This window comes from Ambystoma mexicanum, chromosome 9 (genome assembly GCF_040938575.1).
Source record: "Ambystoma mexicanum isolate Mex_15411 chromosome 9, UKY_AmexF1_1, whole genome shotgun sequence".
Classification (NCBI taxonomy): Eukaryota; Metazoa; Chordata; class Amphibia; order Caudata; family Ambystomatidae; genus Ambystoma; species Ambystoma mexicanum.
Window position 1 is genome coordinate 1,538,301,089 of NC_090931.1, and position 20,560 is coordinate 1,538,321,648.

The window sequence follows — 20,560 nt, forward strand, 5'->3', positions numbered from 1 at the left end:
AGTGAGACCCAGGAAGGTCCCAGGTGGGCATGCCTTAGGCCAGGTGACCTAGATCACTTGCACCTGCTCCCCATCTGCAAAGGAAAAGAGGCTGGAGGGCTCCTTAAGTTGGGAAAAAGAGCGACAACCAGGAAGGCACCCGGTGGGTGGGGCTTGCTAAGTGGGGAAAAATAGGGACAGCCAGGAAGGCACCAGGTGGGCGGGGCTTAGGCCACATGACTTACATCCACTTGCACCTGCTCCCCATCTGCAGAGAAGAGAATGGAGGGCTCCTTAAGTAGGGAAAAAGAGCAGCAACCTGGAAGGCACCAGGTGGGTGGGCGTAGGCCAGGTGAACTTGAGCCACTTGCACCGGGTCCCCATTTGCAAAGGAAAAGAGGCTGGAGTGCTCCTTAAGTAGGGAAAAAGAGCGGCAACAAGGAAGGCACCAGGTGGGCGGGGCTTGCTAAGTGGGGGAAAAAGAGTGAGACCCAGGAAGGTCCCAGGTGGGCGTGCCTTAGGCCAGGTGACCTAGATCACTTGCACCTGCTCCCCCTCTGCAAAGGAAAAGAGGCTGGAGGGCTCCTTAAATTGGGCAAAAGAGCGACAACCAGGAAGGCACCCGGTGGGTGGGGCTTGCTAAGTGGGGAAAAAGAGGGACAGCCATGAAAGCACCAGGTGTGCGGGGCTTAGGCCACGTGACCTACCTCCACTTGCACCTGCTCCCCACCTGCAGAGAAGAGACTGGAGGGCTCCTTAAGTAGGGAAAAAGAGCAGCAACCAGGAAAGGCACCAGGTGGGCTGGGCTTGCTAAGTGGGGAAAAAGGGCAGCAACCTTGAAGGCACCAGGTGGGTGGGGCGTAGGCCAGGTGACCTTGAGCCACTTGCACCGGCTCCCTATTTGCAAAGGAAAAGAGGCTTGAGTGTTCCTTAAGTAGGGAAAAAGAGCAGCAACCAGGAAGGCACCAGGTGTGCGGGGCTTGCTATTTGGGGAAAAGACCGGCAACCTGGAAGGCACCAGGTGGACGGGGCTTAGGCCAGTTGGCCTATAGCCACTTGCAAGATAAGCTTTTGATAGTGGGGTCCAATGTGAATATATCCCCAGGAAATGGGTAATCTGGTGAAAATATTGTCAGCAAAAAGTCGTTTTAGAAAATGTAGTCATTCAATATAAATAAATGGAAAATGAGCAGTGAACCTATTACCAGCTCACCACAGATGATATAGCCCTTCCCTAACTCAAACCCTTGCTGTAATACTAACCTTACCCTAACGGCAACTCTAACACTTACCCTAATGCTTATTCTACCCTAACCTCCAGGTTTATCCTAACCGCTATCCTGCGCCAAAATCACCAGCACTTTTCAAACTCTGTTTCCCTTTCTTTAACGGATCTATGTGATCCGACCGCAGCTGATTTTCCCGCGGCTGAACAGTTTGCATGTGAAATGTACGAACCACAAAAGGTTTGTACATTTCCCATGCGAACACACGTTAAAAACCCCTACATACCCACACCCTCAGCCACACCCACAACACGCCCACGACACACCCCCCAGCCCCACCCTCAACACACCCCAACATAACCAAACCCTACTTAGCTTTTCTTCAGGCTGTGTCCTTGCAAAGCCTGGTCCCTTTCACTTCTGTGATCGGGAACCGGCACCGCAGGGTCCTTTTTTTTTTTTTTTTGGGAGCTGCAGGGGTTTCCCCCGCACCCACCGCTCACTATATTCTAAAGTATAGTGAGCGGTGGTGTTGCCAGGTACAACCCTGCAGCCCCTGTTTTTTTTTTTTTATTTCTTTTCAGGTGTGCTGCAGTGGTGTCCCCGCAACACCTGCTCACTATACCACACAGTATAGTGAGCGGGGTGTTGCGGGGGACACCCCCACAGTCTTTTTTTTTATATACTTACCTACAATGCTACCACCAAAGGTTCGAACTTTTGGTGTTCGAACCTTTGGTGGTAGCATTTTTCGGACTTTTTGTATGGTCAGACCTTTTTTTCGGTCCGATTGTACAATTCCTTCTTTAACACTTACCCAAACCCATAGAATAACACTTACCCTCCCACTTCATCGACCCTAACCACACCCCAACATATTTACTCTAACCCTAACCCCTATCCGAACCCCTATCCTAACCCTAAACCAGCAATCACAAACCCACTAAACCCTCAGTAACCTTAACAATTGCCCTAGCAGCACTACATTTTTGGCTACTTTTCAGTAGCATTTTTGACAACTTTTTGCTTGGCAACTTTTTCACTGCAGATGTATTTTCACCAAGACCTTTTCATTGACTACATTTTTGTTAGCTACATTTTTATTGGATACCGATACTGGCTGGGGCAGGATACAAATTTACTAGAGCGGACGCAAACGTTGACTACTATCATGTTTCCGTCATTCAGACGGGCGGTCCTGAAGACTTTGATCAACTCGAAGCACCATGTCGATAGGATCTTGGCTGGGGCAGGATACACATTTACTAGAGCGGACGCAAACGTTGACTACTATCATGTTTCCATCATTCAGACTGGCGCTCCCGAAGACTTTGATCAACTCGAAGCACCATGTTGATAGGATCTTGGCTGGGGCAGGATACACATTTACTAGAGCGGACGCAAACGTTGACTACTATCATGTTTCCGTCATTCAGACGGGCGGTCCCGAAGACTTTGATCAACTCGAAGCACCATGTCGATAAGATCATGGCTGGGGCAGGATACACATTTACTAGAGCGGACGCAAACGTTGACTACTATCATATTTCCTTCATTCAGACGGGCGGTCCCGAAGACTTTGATCAACTCGAAGCACCATGTCGATAAGATCATGGCTGGGGCAGGATACACATTTACTAGAGCGGACGCAAACGTTGACTACTATCATATTTCCGTCATTCAGACGGGCGGTCCCGAAGACTTTGATCAACTCGAAGCACCATGTCGATAAGATCATGGCTGGGGCAGGATACACATTTACTAGAGCGGACGCAAACGTTGACTACTATCATGTTTCCGTCATTCAGACTGGCGCTCCCGAAGACTTTGATCAACTCGAAGCACCATGGCGATAAGATCTTGGCTGGGGCAGGATGCACTAGAGCATCCTGAATTTCATCCCGGATCCCATGTTGTGAAACCACCATCATACATGTTACATTTATTAACTGCATTTGCTTTCTTTCACTCTTTTTCTATAATGAATTCTACATTACATGCTAAAAGTGATATTTATACTAAGGTCTTCCCAATTCATCTCAAAATGTAAAGAAGGATATAGTAATCATTATGATTTTAAATGATTGCAGAATTCACCGAGCAATTCCATTTTGTTAATTTCAATGCTCTGGACAGAGGAATGCTCAAAAGATTATTAGTATTTATTTTATAGTGTAAACCTATCAATGCTGTTCAGTTGTCAAAATGTTATTTTTATGGCTGAATGTAATCTGCTGGACAGGGAACAAATGGATTCCCTTAGGATCTCCCCTAATGTTCGAGGGAAATGGGATCAAGAACATACAGCTCTATCCCAGATCTATTAATTTTTCAGATGTACGATGACATGAAATAATACCTTGCACATCTGCTTCCTTCAACAGAAAATGGATCCAAAACCAACAACCTGCAAATGAACCCCAGAAGATGCACGTACTGTGATCAGAGCTTTAACGAGCCTTCCCAGCTCATGATACATATGAGGGGCCATATGAAGGGTAAAGCGTTTACCTGCAGTGTGTGTGGCAGGAGGTTCCATACCAGAACGGGTCTAATTACACACAAGAGATCCCACACAGTTGTGAGACCCTATAAGTGTATGGAGTGTGATAAAAGCTTCACAAAGAGCTCAAATTTATACCAGCATCAGAAGCGCCATACTGGAGAATGGCCATACCAGTGTGCAGAGTGTGGGAAAGGCTTCACTGAGAAGTCACAGCTAACCCAGCATCACATGATCCATTCTGGGCGAAAGCCCTACAAATGCACTGAATGTGGGAAGCGCTTTAACTCTATGTCCTACCTGAGGAAACATCAGAAATTTCACACTGGAGATGGATTGTATCAGTGTACTGTTTGTGACAAATGTTTCACACAAAGCTCACATTTAATCCAGCATCAGAGGGTCCATACCGGGGAGCGACCATACCATTGTACACAATGTGAAAAAAGCTTTATTTCTAGCTCGCATCTGTACCAGCATCAGAGGAGCCATACAGGGGAACGACCATACCAGTGTACGCAATGTGAGAAAAGTTTCATTCAGAGCTCAAATCTGTATCAACATCAGAGGATCCATACTGGGGAACGGCCCTACCAGTGTATGGAGTGTGAGAAAAGCTTCGCTCAGAAGGCGCATATGATCCGGCATCGCATTAGCCATACCGTGAAAAAGCCCTACAAATGCACTGAATGTGGTAAGCACTATAGCTCTTTGTCATACCTGAGGCAACATCAGAAATCTCACACCGGAGATGGATTGCCCCAGTGTACAGAAGGTGACAAAAGCTCAGATTTAAGCCAGCCCCAGAAGATCAGTACTGGACTGCAACCATACCAGTGTATGGAATGTGAGAAAAGTTTCACTATGAATTCACATCTGGCCCAACATCTCATGATCCATACTGGAGAGAAGCCTTATGAATGCGCAGTGTGCAAAAAAACATTCAGGCACTCCTCTACTCTGAGCAGACACCAGAGGATCCATACTGGCGAGAAGCCCTATGGATGCACGGAGTGCAAGAAAAGCTTCACTCACTCCTCAGCTCTGAGCAGGCATCAGAGGACCCACATGGTGCAAGTGAGGATTCTGTAAATCCTGTTTCATATTCCATTCAAGGGCCATGCTTGGGAGATGGCCCAGGGGTGCCGAGTACAAAAACATCTGCCATGAAATCTCAACCGTAAGGAAGCATCAGAGCTGCCATATCGGGGAGAAACCCTGTGAGCGTACAGAGTGCAAGTTAAGCTTGTTAAGTGCTGAGCAGGCATCAGAGGATCCATTCTGTGAAAAGGTCCTTCAAACGCCTGGAGTGTGGCAAGTGCTTTAACCCTTTGTGAATTTCAACCCCGCAAAGCAACCGACTCGCTCTTACGTAATGCATAGAACTTTATCTTCAAATGTATTGTCATTTGAATCATGCACAATGCAAAGTGAGCTGCTTCTTAGCACTAGGAAGCAAGATCAGAATGACAAGCGGAAGAAAGAGAAACACCAGGAGGTTATGTGGGGGCAAATGCGTGGGGGTAGTGGAGGAGGAAGAATTAGACAGGGTGTTAAAAGAGTGGCTCTCCTGAATTCCATGAGGGATTTGATCCCAGCAATTCCTGGTTCAGAATTAATGCAAACAGGAACCTAATGAGTTGATGCTATCCTGGGAAAACCCTGAACATTAACTAAAAACAATTTATTTTTAAATTAAAATTAGCACATTAAAGACGGTGAGAGGCAGCATATGTGTAGTGACAATTACAAACAATTGGCACATAAACGCCTGCTGATTAGTAATTAACAGTGGAATTCTAAAGGAAAGAGAAACTGAAATCCAATGATAAAATTATACATGACTACACACAAGTGCTGGGCCAAGGGCAGGATTGTTTATTATTCTAGAGGGTAAACAACCTTAGTATCAAATACCTGTAGATTCTGTCATAGGGCCCATAACACCGGCCTACACCGTGGCCCTTATTACCGCCTTACTGCTGGCGATCATTTCTGTTCACGCCAATAGTAATCTGAGGTGTCAGCCTAGATTACAGAAATACCAGCTGTGCAGTAGTAACAGATGTGGATTTACTGATATTCTGCTGGCAGTGTTTCACTAAATCTGCATGCATTATGTAAGTATTGGTTTTTGTACCATTTCGTCCTTCTTGAGATGTACATGATTATGTACTGTACCAGATCATACGCTACCACACGGTTTATAATTTAGAGAAGCAGCTGTTTTTGAAAAACATAATATTACAGTTTACCTCAAAAGAAAACAGTACAAGGCATGAAAAAAGTAGAAACCTGTGAATCCATGTGTAACTATGCAGTGGTGACCAATCACAGCGCAGTTGTGCTCCTTACCACCAGGTAATTTCTGAGGAGGAAAAGATGACAAAGGAGGGTGAAAGTGGGAAGAAAAGTAAAAAGAAGAGAGAAAGGGAATGATACCCAGTCACCCAGAAGAGCTCTCTGAACAAGTGTGTAAGGGATTACACCACAGGATTGTTCACACTTACGATCCTTGTACTAGTCTTAAAGTGTACAAGGGTATCCAGTTTGAGGGCATGCAAATTCAATGCTAGGTGTACACTACCCCCTGCACTGGAGCCAAACACCCACCCCATCGCTCTGTTCTGGTCGCCCTCCTATATTTCAAAGCCCACTTCTTCAGATCATATGTGGAACATTTTTGATAGTCAGTGAACCGAATTGCCCCTGATAGGATTATGTGTAGGGCCAAGCATGATGTAACACCCCTTTTGAGAACTTTCAGAAACTTGGTCTGTTCCTTAGAGAGCACCACACAACACGTCATGTTTGTCATGAGGATACCCTTATCAAGATTGTCTTAATACCTTGCAGGCCAATGCATAACGTTCACCCCTAAAGAAGGTCTAAATGTCCACCAGGGACTGTGGCTGGTTTTGTGGCAGTAAAGAGTGCTATTCACACCGCAAGGATCTGAAGAGAGTTGTATCTCTCTGCTTAGTGCAAGAGAAACTACAACCCATGAGTACCCGACAGGCTTACTATTAGACAACAATATTGCTGTGGGTGTACCTCTAGAGTAGCTAGGAACCAATCTTATGCTGGTATGCATGATCCATATTCAATGTCATCTATATATCTTCCCGATACAGTATTATCACTAAACCAATAACTGTTTTCACTTGCAATTAGAGTTTTTTTTAAACTGATAAATAGAAACATATTCAGTATGCTCTCTCTCTCGTTTAACATGTGTTTATACATATTCTCTTGTAAAGATATTGAGTTTAGATGCCCAGCAGCCTTCTCTTCTTAACACTTGGCCAAAGAAGGATAATGGGACACACAGGCTATCTTTATGTGCAGTGCCAAATCTCATACTGTGACAGACTCAGTGTGCCTCCAGTATAGGTAAAAAACATCACGATGCCCCTTAATGCTGTAACCATGGAAATGAAAAAAAATATTGTTGCAAAAACAGGTAAAAAGAAACTTATTTTAGCCCCCCAAAAAAAATAACAACACAAAATTAGAGCACTGGAAAACGGGTATGTTTAGGCCAATGAGGAGTTTAGTGGGAGATGGCAGCTGGAAGTGGTTTGCTTCTTGTTACCAAGACAGTTCATCTATTTACTTTAGTTGTGCCTCCAATTTATTGAAGCAAACATTAAAATTCAGATTTTTTTAAAAAAATGTCAAATTGCCAATTCTTGCTCATAGACCAGAATCATAGTCCTGGCACAGCCATCAAATATGCTGTTTGCTCTATTTTACCCAGGTAGTGAAGTCCTGTGAGATCAGCTGTTTCCACCATTTGTTTCATTTTATGTGTGCTTATTTAACACTTATCGCCAAAGTACTGAAAAATAATTAGTAACAATGGTACAAATAAGGTACAATTAGTGTCCAATGATCCATTTAGAAGGAAGAAAGAAAGTGAGTTTTCAACTGTATACGAAAGCAAGAACAGGAGGTAAGATATTGAATAATCAGAGGCAGGGAATTCCAGAATTTAGCAGCCATGAGAAGGAACAAAAAACGAGATTGAGCACACGGTGAACTGGGAACAGACAGAAGGAGTGATTCAAGAGCTTAAGGGCGGCTGGTACCAGGATATGAGAGATATGAGATAAGAGGGTTCCATGCCATAGAGACATTGTAAAAATAATACAAAGGAAATATTATTGAAGGCGAACATAAGATAGCCTATGGAGAGAAGCACGAGCCCGATTGATGGCATCACAAGAAGAGAGGTAGCACACAAGGAAGAGTGGAAAATAGAAATAAATGGAGTAAGTTGAGGAGCAGGTAAGCCAAGAGCGAAAGATGACCAATAATCGATGCATGAGAGAATAATGCTAGAAACAAGAAGTTTAGTTGCACAAGAAATTAGGAGTTGGTGGACCTTACGTATGTTAAATAAATGGAATTGTCGAATGAGAGCAGGAGCTAGAATGTGTGAGGAAAAAGGCAATTAAGGGTCAAAAGTGATGCCAATCGTATGAGCAGAGATAGAAAGAGTTGGGCTAGAAGGAGGAAAGAGAATGGAGGGGGGAGGAATAGGGGAGGTGAGATCTGGCCTGACTGAAAAAATGAGAATTTCAGGTTTCGATGAATTAAGGTGAAGAAAATTAGAGGTGATGCAAGACTGGATTGAGAAAAGGCATGCAGAAGGTTTGGAATGCAGAGACTCCGAAAAAATGAAAAAGAAGAAAATGTGAGTGTCATTTGCATAAAGATGATGGGAGAAATTATGGGAAGAAACAATAGCAGAGCATGGAATTGTATACCAAAAAAAAGAATAGGACTGAGAAAAAAAGCCTTGGGCGACCGCAAACAGTAGAGGAGAAGGAGAGGATGAGTGACAAGCCCATGAAACTGAATAGGTGAGATTAGCTAAATAAGAATAGAACCACTACTGAACAGAGCCAGAGGCACCAAGAGCTAGAAGTCTAGATGAAAGAACATTGTGATCAACGGTATGAAAAGCAGCGGATAGATCAAGCAGTAATCCGTTCCAGAAAGTAAATCTGTTTCAATGGAAGGGACATAATCCAGACTAACGAGGGGAAAGTCAAGAATGTAGATTGATTGATTTTAAAAGGAAGATACCTGAGAGTAGACAAAGCACCCTTTGGCTTCTGGACCCGCATGACTCCTGCTTGTACAGCTGGTGTATTTAGGCTTAATACTTCCCCTGTTACCCTGTTGGCCAATCCTACCAAGTGGATGTCATTTATTTAATCAGTTGCACTGGACATTTGACTTGAAGCCAAATTGACTGTTAGCTGTACACATTTAATATGGCACGCAGCCAGGAAAACTGACACGATTGTCATCCATCTTGGAAACTCCTCCCAAGACGAGTACTGTCATATCCCCGGTAGCTACCTGCTTGCACAAAAGGATTTTGCATTGTTCGATTCCATTTCTCATTGACCACCATGAATTCTGCTAAATGTTTTTACATAAACAACTTCAGATAAGAACAGATACAACGACTAATTATAATTGTAGCCTATCAGCATCTGCTTCTTATGACTGGTATTGCACAAGTAAGAATGATTTCTTTGCGTGACATCACATTTCAATATTGTGGATTTCTCTTGTTTTCTGTTAAAGTCAGAATTTGTTTAACTGACCATTTTACAATTTACAAAGCCGTTTTGTGCAAGAATGTAAAGTTTCATGTATTAGTTTCATAATCTTAAAGATCTTTGAAAAATAACGTGTTTATCAAATAGCCGTGATGTGGTTTTGATTCATCATGTTCTTTGTTCTATATTTTCATTAAAGAATATAGATTTTCATAATAAAGCGAGAGAAATAACAAAGAATACGCTGTGTGTGTTCATGTTTTGTATTGTAAACAATACAAAGGCCTCATTACAAGTCCGGCGGTAACCGAGCCGGAAAAACCGTCAGGTTACCGCTGGACCCCGTATTACCATTCCGCCTCTGTGATTCCCGGAATCACCGGGGCATTACGACCCCAGTGACCCGGGAATTCCGGAGGCGGAATTGTGTAAGTCCCCATTCACATGGAGCTCCATAGGACTCCATGGGGATGAGGATAATGGAAACACCGGTTCCGTCTATGACAGAGCCGGTGTTTCCATGTCTGCCAGCAGGCGGGTGGTGTTAAACCCACCAGGTCAGACCTGGCGGGAGTGACACCTCCCGCCTGCAGGACTCTTAATCAGCCGGTCCGGAAAGAATGGTGGCAGCGGTTTTACAACCACCGTTATTTCCGGACCGGCAGGGTCATAATGAGGCCCAATGTCTGTGCCATTTATATAGAAAATATGTATTTTAAATGTACAGTCCTCTACTGACTCCAAGTCAGCACCGTCTCTTGATCCCTCCAGTGAACATGTGTCAATTTCATTAGTGTTGAATGCAATTGAGGGTTTAATAATGACTTGTGTATTTTACTTGCGCTGCAAAGAAAGGCTATCAAAGCCTACAGCCCTGAATGCACATACATGAATATGCATCTCACTGTGTTTTACCATTGTGTGTCAAAGTTAATATACAGCTTCCAATCATATGTGGCTTGCCTTGGATTGAGAGATGTTCAAATCACAGCTATATTTACACAGTTCACAACGCCTCACACTCCCATGGACACTGCGACGAACATCTCTATCCTGCATCTTCAAAACCTGAGAGTAGACCGAGAAAAGTGGAAAAGAAAACAACTGCTTTGTAGTAAATTCTTGGATATTTTCCACCAACTATTCAGGTAAACATGCTGCAGTGTCTCTGTTCAGGCCTCCTTGCAGGAGTGTCTCTGTAGAAACCATGTAGGGGTGTCTCTTCTTTGTTGTCCTAGCATGTGGGTGACTTTGTTTGGAATCCTTGCAAATCAATTTGCCCAAAAAAATACTTGATTCTAACATGGTGGCGAGTAGAATTCCTGATGTCGCCACCACGTCATTCCCCTGTTTCGGTGATGCTTGATTGCTTAGTCTCAGAGTCCAAGGACATTCAAATTGACAAACAGATGTAATTCTCAACGACGGCACTGATCCAGGCATAAAGGGCCATATTATGAGTTTGGCTGTAAGTATGGTAGTAATTCCATCATACGCAGTTACCATTGCCACCACTGTGTCCAGCAGAATTAGCTTCATCAATCAGTTTGATTGTAACTGTAATTCAGTCTGTATAAATTAGTGAGTAAAATAAACACAAATTAATTCGAATTCTGCCAAACATTGCAGGAATTACCATTACCGCAGGTAGTATTTGGAGGAAGTACCAAACGGTAATTTCTCCAAAGATCAGCAGAATTAGCACAAGGCAGAAATGGCACTGCGATAAATACAGGAAGCTGCATAGCGGACATCTTTAAAAAGCCAATCCATTGGATGTGACCCATTTCCAGCTGCCGCCCACAGAAGGATACAGGAATCGTGTCAGGAGAGAAAAGTAAATCCAAAGTGTCAGAAGTGAGACCGCGCAAGCCAAAGTTCAGAGGCAGAGCTCACCGTACCCGCAGATAAGGTGGGGGCTCATGCTGATCAGCTGTTTTGGGGTCACAAGTCACAAAAGCGCACGCCAGCGGAAGGCTGACATCTGGTCACAGGTCTGTGACACAGTAATAGCAGTTAAGATGATCCCCTAAAACGAAGAGGTAAAAAAAAGCACTGGAACGACCTCAACTACATGGCGCACAGCCTCCTAGAATTGCATCGCAAGGAGACAGCTGCCACAGGAGGAGGCACTGTAAAGCCACCTAACCTGACCTCCTAGAAGGAGACGGTCAGAAGCATCCTCCATATGGCAGGCCTGGAGGGTCTCGGTGCTGACGAGCGTGAGGCTAGAAACCAAGCTGAGCCTGGTAATTACATGGCAGTCCTTTTGCCAACATAACATCCAGTACAGAATTGCAAGGCCTACACTGCTTGTCATCCTACAGACCGGGGGCTGTCCATTGACATGAACTATGCAGTTAAGCAACAATCAGTGTACCGGGCAGGTCACACCTCGGAACGCTTGACGTGCAGTGAGAACATACTACCATACCAGTCACATAAAGGGTGTGCCATGTATCCTAAATTACTCACAAAGTCCCAGTCCATAGACTTGCACCATAACTCTTCACTCTCACACCAGCATCCCCAATCCTGAAATGTAATGGGCCACACAGATGTATATGGCACACCTGTCACCTATCCACACTCCACCTGTGTAGGATGCATTGCCCACCAGTGAAGGGGCACTGCCTGAGAAGTAGCACACCATCTGACCCCTCTGATCACCAGTTGTGCCCATTATCATTAATCACTATTAGCTCACCCACTATATGCAGGTAGGCGACAGGCATTGGCTCTAGTGTCAGCACTACTGAGAGGATATGACCGCAGGAACACTTGGCTGCCGAGGGCATTCACTATAAAACATGCCTTCCTATCACTGAGTGCATGTAACCAGCCCCTCTACTTTAGAATTGTGTTCTGTTCTTGCAGAACTATGCATTGCACATTGCAGCACCTTATACTGATGGAGCACACACATAAATGTTGGTTGTTAACCCAGGGTATGTTGTATTTATCCTATTTTTATTATGTCTTTTTGTAGTGACACATTTTTTTAATTAAACTATTATTTGCATATGTTCGTTCAATGCTCATTAAATACTTGTTAGGGACTATAACACTAAGGGTATGATACAGAGAGGCAATAAGTTCTCTTCTATTTCAAAGTAATCAACTGGATTGGGAAATAGCAATTTTCGTTTTTTCTATTTTTGTCCCAGTTATTGTTCATTACACACCCTCCTGTTGATATATACATAGAATATATACAAGAATACATAGGACACTTGGGCAATGTGTGATGCTATTCAGGGGGCATCGAGGAGGCTGGCATCCGCTGTTAGGGTGCTAGGGAGAGCAGGGGAGTAGCAGATGCCACTGCTGCTGTGATGGTAGTGTTCTAAATGTTGCTGGAGTTGTCAGAGTTTATTTCCTCAAGCAATGAGAGCATGCTGAAGCCATTACATTCACCCGATAGCTTATTTGGGTGAGAGGGAAGGATACAGCCAGCTCCATCTTGGCCACACCCACCGTGAGATCTGTTCCAAGCACCCCATTAAGGTGATTTAGCCGGAGAATGCCCCCCACCAGCAACCACGCATGGACGGGTTTGTCTCGATGGAAGTAGGCGATGCCATGCCACATACGCATTTTATTGGATGAGGAAGATTGGTCAAAACTAGGGAATTCATCTCTTCTGGCCAAGGGAGATGCACCCCCTTTAGGATCGGGGATGAGAGTCTGCTATGCTTAACACACCCTGTGGGACAAGGTAAGCATGAACCACTGGAGCCAACTACCCCCTGACCCCCCCCCACTTAGAGGACATCGAATCCCCAAGTAAGAGATTTACTCCACATCCCTTTATTTCAGAATCCCAAGTATTTGTTGATTATATTGGAATTGAACAGGGCAGTAATGTACAGGATGCTTTACAAGAAGATGGCTTGGTTGCTGACCTGTATTTGTTGCCGCCCTTGCTTGAAGTGCAGAACCAATGGATTCTCCCAACTCGTTCCAGGGAGGAATATAAAGGTCCCGGGACACAGACACAGGAGGTGAGAACCAGCCAGGTCTGCACAGCCATGCAGAGGAGAGAGGGTATCCTTCACATGAGGTGGCTGGGGGAAGAGCCTCGCAGATGGTCGGATTGGTGATGGGCCAAGAAAGCCTGCAGTACGCTGACGCTTCGACGAAGGCAGGGAAACCCGAGGAGCTCAGCCACCGCGGAAGAGGAAGCAAAGCCATGCAAGAGCCGCCATTGCCGAAGTCTTGTTCGTCCAGGACAGGAGGAATCGACACAAGAGACCCGACCATGAAGACTGGAGTGAAGTAGAGAGCGTGGGTGCGCACAAGCCAGAGAGTCAGCATCCCATAATGAACACCGCCGCTGGAAAGCAGGTATGCAGCTTCATAATAAAGAGTGGGTGGAGGGCTCCAAGGCCACAACAGAGCACACTTTAGCGGGGCTAAAAGAATCCCAGGGCCCACGCTGTGCTGAGATTCCAAAGATCCCATGTGGGGGGAGAAAGCTGAGCAGCGAAGCAGGGCTAAGAAAGCCCATAGCCGACACCAGGCTGAGAATCCAGATACCCCATGACGCGGGTGAGAAAAGTGACAAGGAAAGCAGGGTTTAGATGGCCCATAGCCTATGTAGGGCTGATAATTCAAATACCCTGCAATGGGGTGATAGTACTGGTCAACAAAGAGGCTGAATATCTGAGGGACCCAGGCTGGGCGAGGACACACAATACTCCACAGGACGGGGGCGCTTGACAGCCTGAGCAAGATGGTCATGGGCTAACGTCACTGTGAGGGTGGAAGGACAGGCCTGTTAGTAGTATGCCCGCTACAGATTGCCACTGTGTGATATAAATCCAGTCAAGGGTTGTGTGGTCCCCCGAGCTCCTGCTACCCGTTTTTCTGGAGCTGGGGGCTCACCGATCGCCTGGGATCGTGTGGTGGCTGAGGTGGACCGAGGCTCGGTGCATCTCCTGAGGCTGCTGATGACGGTGGGGATGCTGTAAGCCTTATGAGGAGCGGCCCGCTCCCATGGTCTGAATAAAAGGAAAGGAGCTCGGAGCTTGCAGCGTGCCACGTTTTATCTCTGAATCACCTGGGCGGGTGAGGGCAACCAGCGACATAACCGCTGCAATTAGACTAGAACCAGCTTGCAAGTCTGGGGCCTCCTCCCCGCCGCCGTATCCGAGTGACCTCTGCCTGCACCGCAGATGCCATTTCAACGGACTCCAAAGACGCTGGTCTTACACTTAGGACAATTGGCATAGCTCGCTTCCCCAGCGCTAGATTAGCTGGCTGTTAGAGGACCTCTGCGTTTCATCACGCAATAAAGAAACAACACAGAGTTGCCACGTAACTGAATCGTAGGCATTTCTTTAGAGTCTACGACGTGCGACGGAGATATTGGATAAGCGGCTGGCAACACTGTAACGCAGATGGCGGGAATGATGACAAAGAAACGGTGAGTGACACTGGAGCACATTCACATTGAGACAGGAAGATTGCAAGTTATGCAGTTTTGGAGAGACGCTGGGTGGCACTAGTGTACAAGTGAGCAGTATGACAGGACAAGTTGCAGGACAGTGAGACACCAGTAATCCAGCAGTCCAGTGAGAATTTAGAGGCACTTTGGTACAAAATAACCGGACATGGCTGGTGTCCCAGCTCCAGTATTTTTCTTAGCCACACCAGGGGAGCCCAGGGTGTGTTGGTCCGACTGGAGAGAGGGCTTCACGAAATATGCTTCAGCTATGTTTGGGTCTAACTATTCGAATGATAGGAAAGAAGCTCTGCTATTTCATTGCTTGGGGCCTGCAGGTCAAGATATTTTAAGAAAATGACCTGAGCCTGTCGCATGGAAGAGTCAGGTGCATATGAAAAGACATTGGCTAAACTTGATAGACAGTTTGAGGTGGAGGAGAATATTATTCTGAAGAGGCATCGATTTGCAACCAGAGAGCAGAACACTGGTGAAAGTATTGAAGAATTTATAACGGTGCTGAGAGGGTTGGCTGCGAAATGTCAATTTACCCACTGCCAGGATGAGCATTTGCGGGATCAATTGATGATAAAATGCAATAATGACAAGGTTAGACAGAAGATGTGGAGGGAGAGAAATCACACCCTGACGAGGGCTATTGAAATTGCGAATAGTATGGAACATACTGAGAAGTGTATTAAAGTTCTCCAATTAGACAAGTGCAAGGAAAGTGACAGTGGTAAAGTAACTGTGGAAGAAGGTGCAGTTCACAAGGTTTCAAAGACGTCGCAGAGACAAGCAACAGGAGGGTCGGTGGGCAGAGGTAGACATTTGAAAGGAAGACGAGAGACATATCCAATGATGCCAATCACAGCAACAGCAGGAGTGTGGGACGACCTTGGGGTCCTCCTAGAAAATTTAAGGTGGCGGTGGGAAAAAGGTGTTACAGATGCGGCAGTGCGACGCATCTCGCATATGATAAGGATTGCGTAGCGATACACATTGTTTGTCGAGAGTGTGGGAGGAAAGGTCACATTGCTCGATGCTGCAAGAATTTTAACCCTGGCGGTCAAGCACAAGACGTCAGTGTAAGCAATGAAGATGAAGTCTATGTAAGTCTGGGCATAGAAGTTGTCAGTTCTGTGCAAGCTGTGTCAGGGGAGGTGAGGAGGCGCAAACCATATGTGGTTAAATCCATTAGCGGAGTTCCCATTTCCACGTTAATTGACAGTGGTGAGGAGCGAACCATGTGTGAGAAGAGGTTACAGGGATCATAAGTTTTTGGTCCCGGAAAGGATGAGGAATGCAGTGGTTGAGTTGGCGCATACCGGTCATCTAGGTTTTGCTAGGAGCAAAGGTTTGGTGAGGTTGGATTTTTGGTGGCCGGGGGTTGACAGAGATATTGAAGAACAAGTCAGAATGTGTGTTGAGTGTATGGAAGAAGACAAGGGTCTCAAGGTGCAGAAAACACCCATGATTTTAAGGGAGAGTCCCAGAATGCCGTGGGATGAGGTAACACTGGATCTTTTAGGGCCTTTCAATATTAGAGGATCCAGGGATGCCTATTTACTTGTAATAATAGACTTATTGTCCAAGTGGCCAGAGCTGTGTGTACTTGAGGAAATCACCAGCAGCATAATACGGTTTCTTGAGCCATTGTTTTGGAGAGAGGGGTTCCCAAGGAGGTGTCTTTCTGAAAATGGCCCACAGTTGGTATCAAGAGAGTTTAAGGAATTCTTGGAGAGACACTGGGTAGAGCAATGCACTACGTGGTTGTATCATCCACAAGGGAAGGGGTGTGCGGAACAATTTAATTGCACCCTTATGGAAGCCATTAGGATTGCAGTTGCCACAGGTGGTGATTGGGTCCGAACTGTCACGGAGAGGACATTTCAATATAGGTTGGCTCCGAATGGGGTTACTGGTGTGCCTCCCTTTGAGTTGCTGCGAGGCAGGAAACATAACTCGCAATTGTGTCCTGCATGGATGGGCAGGTTGCAATGTGTTCGCATGGAGATTGAGGGTGTGAAGGAAAAAATGTCGGCCATTGAGCATAAATCCAAGTTGCGTTACGATGAGAAGAATTGCTGTAAAGAGTTGGTGGTCACGAAGGTGAAGAAAGGTAGCCCTTTGTTTTCGGAGCCCAAGGAGGTGATCAAAGATCTGGAATCTTCAGTGTTAGTGAAAGGAGGAGTGGTATGGAACAAGGAGAGAGTGGCGGTGCCGAGGAGGAATGAGTCAGTGGTTGAGTAGTAGGAGAAGAAAGGGAGGTTTTAGAGGTGCCTGCAACTGCAGGAGTGCTTGCATAGGCTCCAACATGATTGTACATAGTTAACATTGGCCATCCACCAGTTCACCAGCAGTTGATTTGAGCCTTCCTGGTTGGGGGTCGTTACAGATACAGCTGAACCTGTTTGATGCTATATGTTCAATAATAGGGCAAGAATCTCTGCTACGCAACGTGTATGTGTCCTTCCTTCCAAAATAACACTGGCCCACTAACTGTGCAGTATGTTGATGCCTAGTAAATGCACACAAAGCGACCCACCGTGGGACATCTCCGCTTGTGGAAATGTGATTGATATGCCATGGGTCAAAGTGATCCTCACACTGCATTGATTGGGATGCACTGTGGCAGGTGGCCATGGCATGCTGAACTACGTGCCTACAAGCTTACGCCACGTTTATTCTGCCACACAAACAGCATTATTTACTTAAATATGGCCTCTCATGATGTTATGAGCACCACAACCTGCCCTATAGCACAGGGGCAAACTTCCCTTGAGGCAGGGAGGAAGGACTGGCTATGGATTTTTAGTTTCTAGCCTGCTCAACACCATAAGTGCACAACCACATGTCACATGTGTTAGTCCTGGAGATGTTTGAACCGACTCTCCTCGGACTCGGATGAGGTAATTACCCCTCCTGCCATACCTATCCTCCCAGCAGGCCTGCTGTATTATTCTGCTCACTGACAGTGTAGAGCCCTGGGGACACAACTATATGCATCTTGAAGGCAATGCAGGGAGAGAACAGGGACACTGAGCTGCTGTTACTAGTCTCATCACCAGCAAACGGACACGGTGACGAGATACATGTGAGAGCGCTGGTGGGCTATGTCCCAACATTCATCTGATTCGGAGGCGAGTCTGTGAGTACTCGCACCTCTGCACTAATACTCCCACGATGGTCCATGAGACGCAGAATGACCATGGATATCCCAACATAACAGCAGGCCATTCTGGCCAAAATCAAGAACATTGGACAGTGCATGCAAGAAATACAAGGTAACGGTGCAAGATATAATGAAAGAGCTCAAGGATATTAATAGTCCCCTCGACCTCCAAGTCGAACATACCACACGTAATGAGAGATGCATAAATGTGCTTGAAGACAACCACAAAACTACTGCGATGGATTATGACGCATTTATTAATGAGGTCCAGCATCTCGGCGCAAAGGTTGAAGACCAGGAAAATAGGTCACGCCAGAATAATCTGGTTGGTATTCCCGAAATCTTTGAAGGCACAGACATCGAAATCTTCCTTTATGACTTCTTTTGAGACAAGCTGAACCGCGTACCATTACCATCGAGCGTGCACAGCGTGCTCCTACTCCCAAACCATAAGTCGGGGAAAGGCCCTGAATTATCAGACTTCGCCATCTCAATTTCCAACATAAAGTGGCTATCTTGAAAGCATATCGGGCGATGGGCACCATACAAATGGTCAAAGCAACGGTGCAGATCTTTAATGACTATTCTGTGGAAGTTTTGATGCGCTGAATAAGCTTCAATACAATATTTGGTGCTCTGCTGCGATTCCGACCATCGCCACTATCTCAAGTTCCTGGCAATTCGTGTTTAGTGTTCACATTGCACTTTATATGGTCCGTGTTTTATGCACTCACAATTTCAACACGTAAATGGACCAGGGCAGAGAGAGAAGGTGATCACACAATTTTGAAATTGCAAGAAATCAAGGTTTTTGTTTGCAAAGGATATGCCTGCACCCACAACAGTTTGACGCCAATATGAATTGTCACATCAAAGAAATGTATCAAGCCTCTCACCCAAATATTTATTGCACATTGGCTAGAAATGATTAGCAACACTTTTGAGTGTTTAACCTGAAGACAGTATGGCAACATATCTTTCAGAGGCCCATCCCCCGAGGAATCTCTCCACCGTCAAAACATTGTAGCCTATAATTTGTTTCACTTTTCTGTGAAGCAACTGGGGCTTATAAAGAGCTCTCAAATGTCCCAATGCCAAGGAAACCTTCAGTCCTGTTGCTTTCTTGGAATTCTGGAACTTGTAGGTTTGTCTTTTTCATTCTATATTTAGGATTGGTTGTATTGTGTTATTGGCTGTACTTTGTCAACCTTACACAAATATGAAATTACACAATCATGAAAAAACATACATAACATTGACCAACTAACAATTTACGAAACATATCCATTTAATCAGATAACTTGTCAATTATCATTTATATTAAAATTAAAATATCCCATTGTCAATTTCATTAATCATACGTTTACTATGATAAAGTTTCTAGTACAATTGACTATCTAATCAATGCTAAAGAAGAAGACAGCCAATACCTTTAAAAGAAAAGACACCCAACACTTTAAAAATGAATTCTCACAACCCAGGCACTGCGTAACAATTTTACCATAGCAATTGTCCGTCGAGTCGCCTCCCCATTTTCTGGCTTTAGATAAGCGGGATCATTGAGCAAGTGGCCTAACAACAATGCTCTGCAATTCAGAGCATTCCACGAGGATCTGCTCCTGTGTGTGCAGCACATGTCGCACGTCCCAGATGCCTCGGAAGGTGTATTAGATCTTACTCTGCAGATCTCCCCTGTTGGTAACAGAATTAACCTGTATCTCAATAACGGGGTCCGCCAATAAGTAATCAGAACTTTCTTACGATAAGCCAGTATTTCTCCCAATGGTTTATCCAGGGGAGTTAAACTTCTATTTAGCTTAAACGACATTAGTTTATCCATCGTTTTCACCCAATCACGGCTATTGATATTTTATTTCTATTAAGCTCGTACAAAAGTGCTTCAGAGCGGGACAAGGCAAGGGAGGGGAACAGGGCAGAACAAAACAACGATCTTACTAGGCCCAGTGACAGAGAACGTGCAAGTTCATGGGAGAGGGGGAGGGGAAAAGTGCATGGAAGAGGGGAGAAGTGGAAAGTGCGGAGCAAAGGACAAACAGATAGATAATAATAAATAAATAAATATTAAAGGCAACAAACAGTGGTAGTGCAGCCAGCAATTGGCAAGTGCTGGGTTTAAGGCAGCAGACAGGGTAGATCTGATAGGTGTAGGAAGAAAAAGGGGGGGGGCTGTATGGGTACAGATACAGACCCCAGTGCAAGGGGTGGCCCGGAGGCAGTGCGGGAGGGTGGCAGGGTGAGCAGGTACCTGGGCCCAGAGGACAGAGAGTGCCACAGTGCCAAGAGAGTACAGATCAGCAGGGGAGAGGGCAAAGAGGAAGGTCTTGAGGTGCTTCTGGAACCGGATATGGTTCTCCTCAAGTTTTAGAGTGGCAGGGAGGCTGTTACAGAGGAAGGCCCCAGCCGAAGACAGAGCTCTACCCCAGGCCTGTTTCTTTGAAAAACGACTGACCCTGAGGGAGTTAGAGGTAGAGGAGCGGAGAGCTCGAGAGGGGAGTTATTTGCAGAGGGATAGCTGAAGGTATTTTAGACCCAGGTCCCAGAAAGCCTTGTGGACAATGCAGAGGGTTTTTAATGTAATCCTTGCATCCACTGGGAGCCAATGGAGAGATTTCAGAGCTGGAGAGATACGAT

The 20,560-nt window shown here is 45.4% G+C and overlaps 1 protein-coding gene across 4 annotated transcripts in view; it reads left to right on the top strand.

The window, feature by feature from the left end:
* LOC138489471 (zinc finger protein ZFP2-like) overlaps positions 1–9,527 on the top strand; it is a 456,038-nt gene extending 446,511 nt beyond the window's left edge. For all 4 annotated transcript variants that reach the window (XM_069617207.1, XM_069617206.1, XM_069617204.1 and 1 more), the window contains one exon: positions 3,590–9,527. In XM_069617207.1, coding sequence (XP_069473308.1) covers positions 3,590–4,800 — 1,211 coding nt within the window. In that variant the 3' untranslated portion in view covers positions 4,801–9,527. The remainder of the gene's footprint in view (positions 1–3,589) is intronic.
* The last annotated feature ends 11,033 nt before the right edge of the window (positions 9,528–20,560 follow it).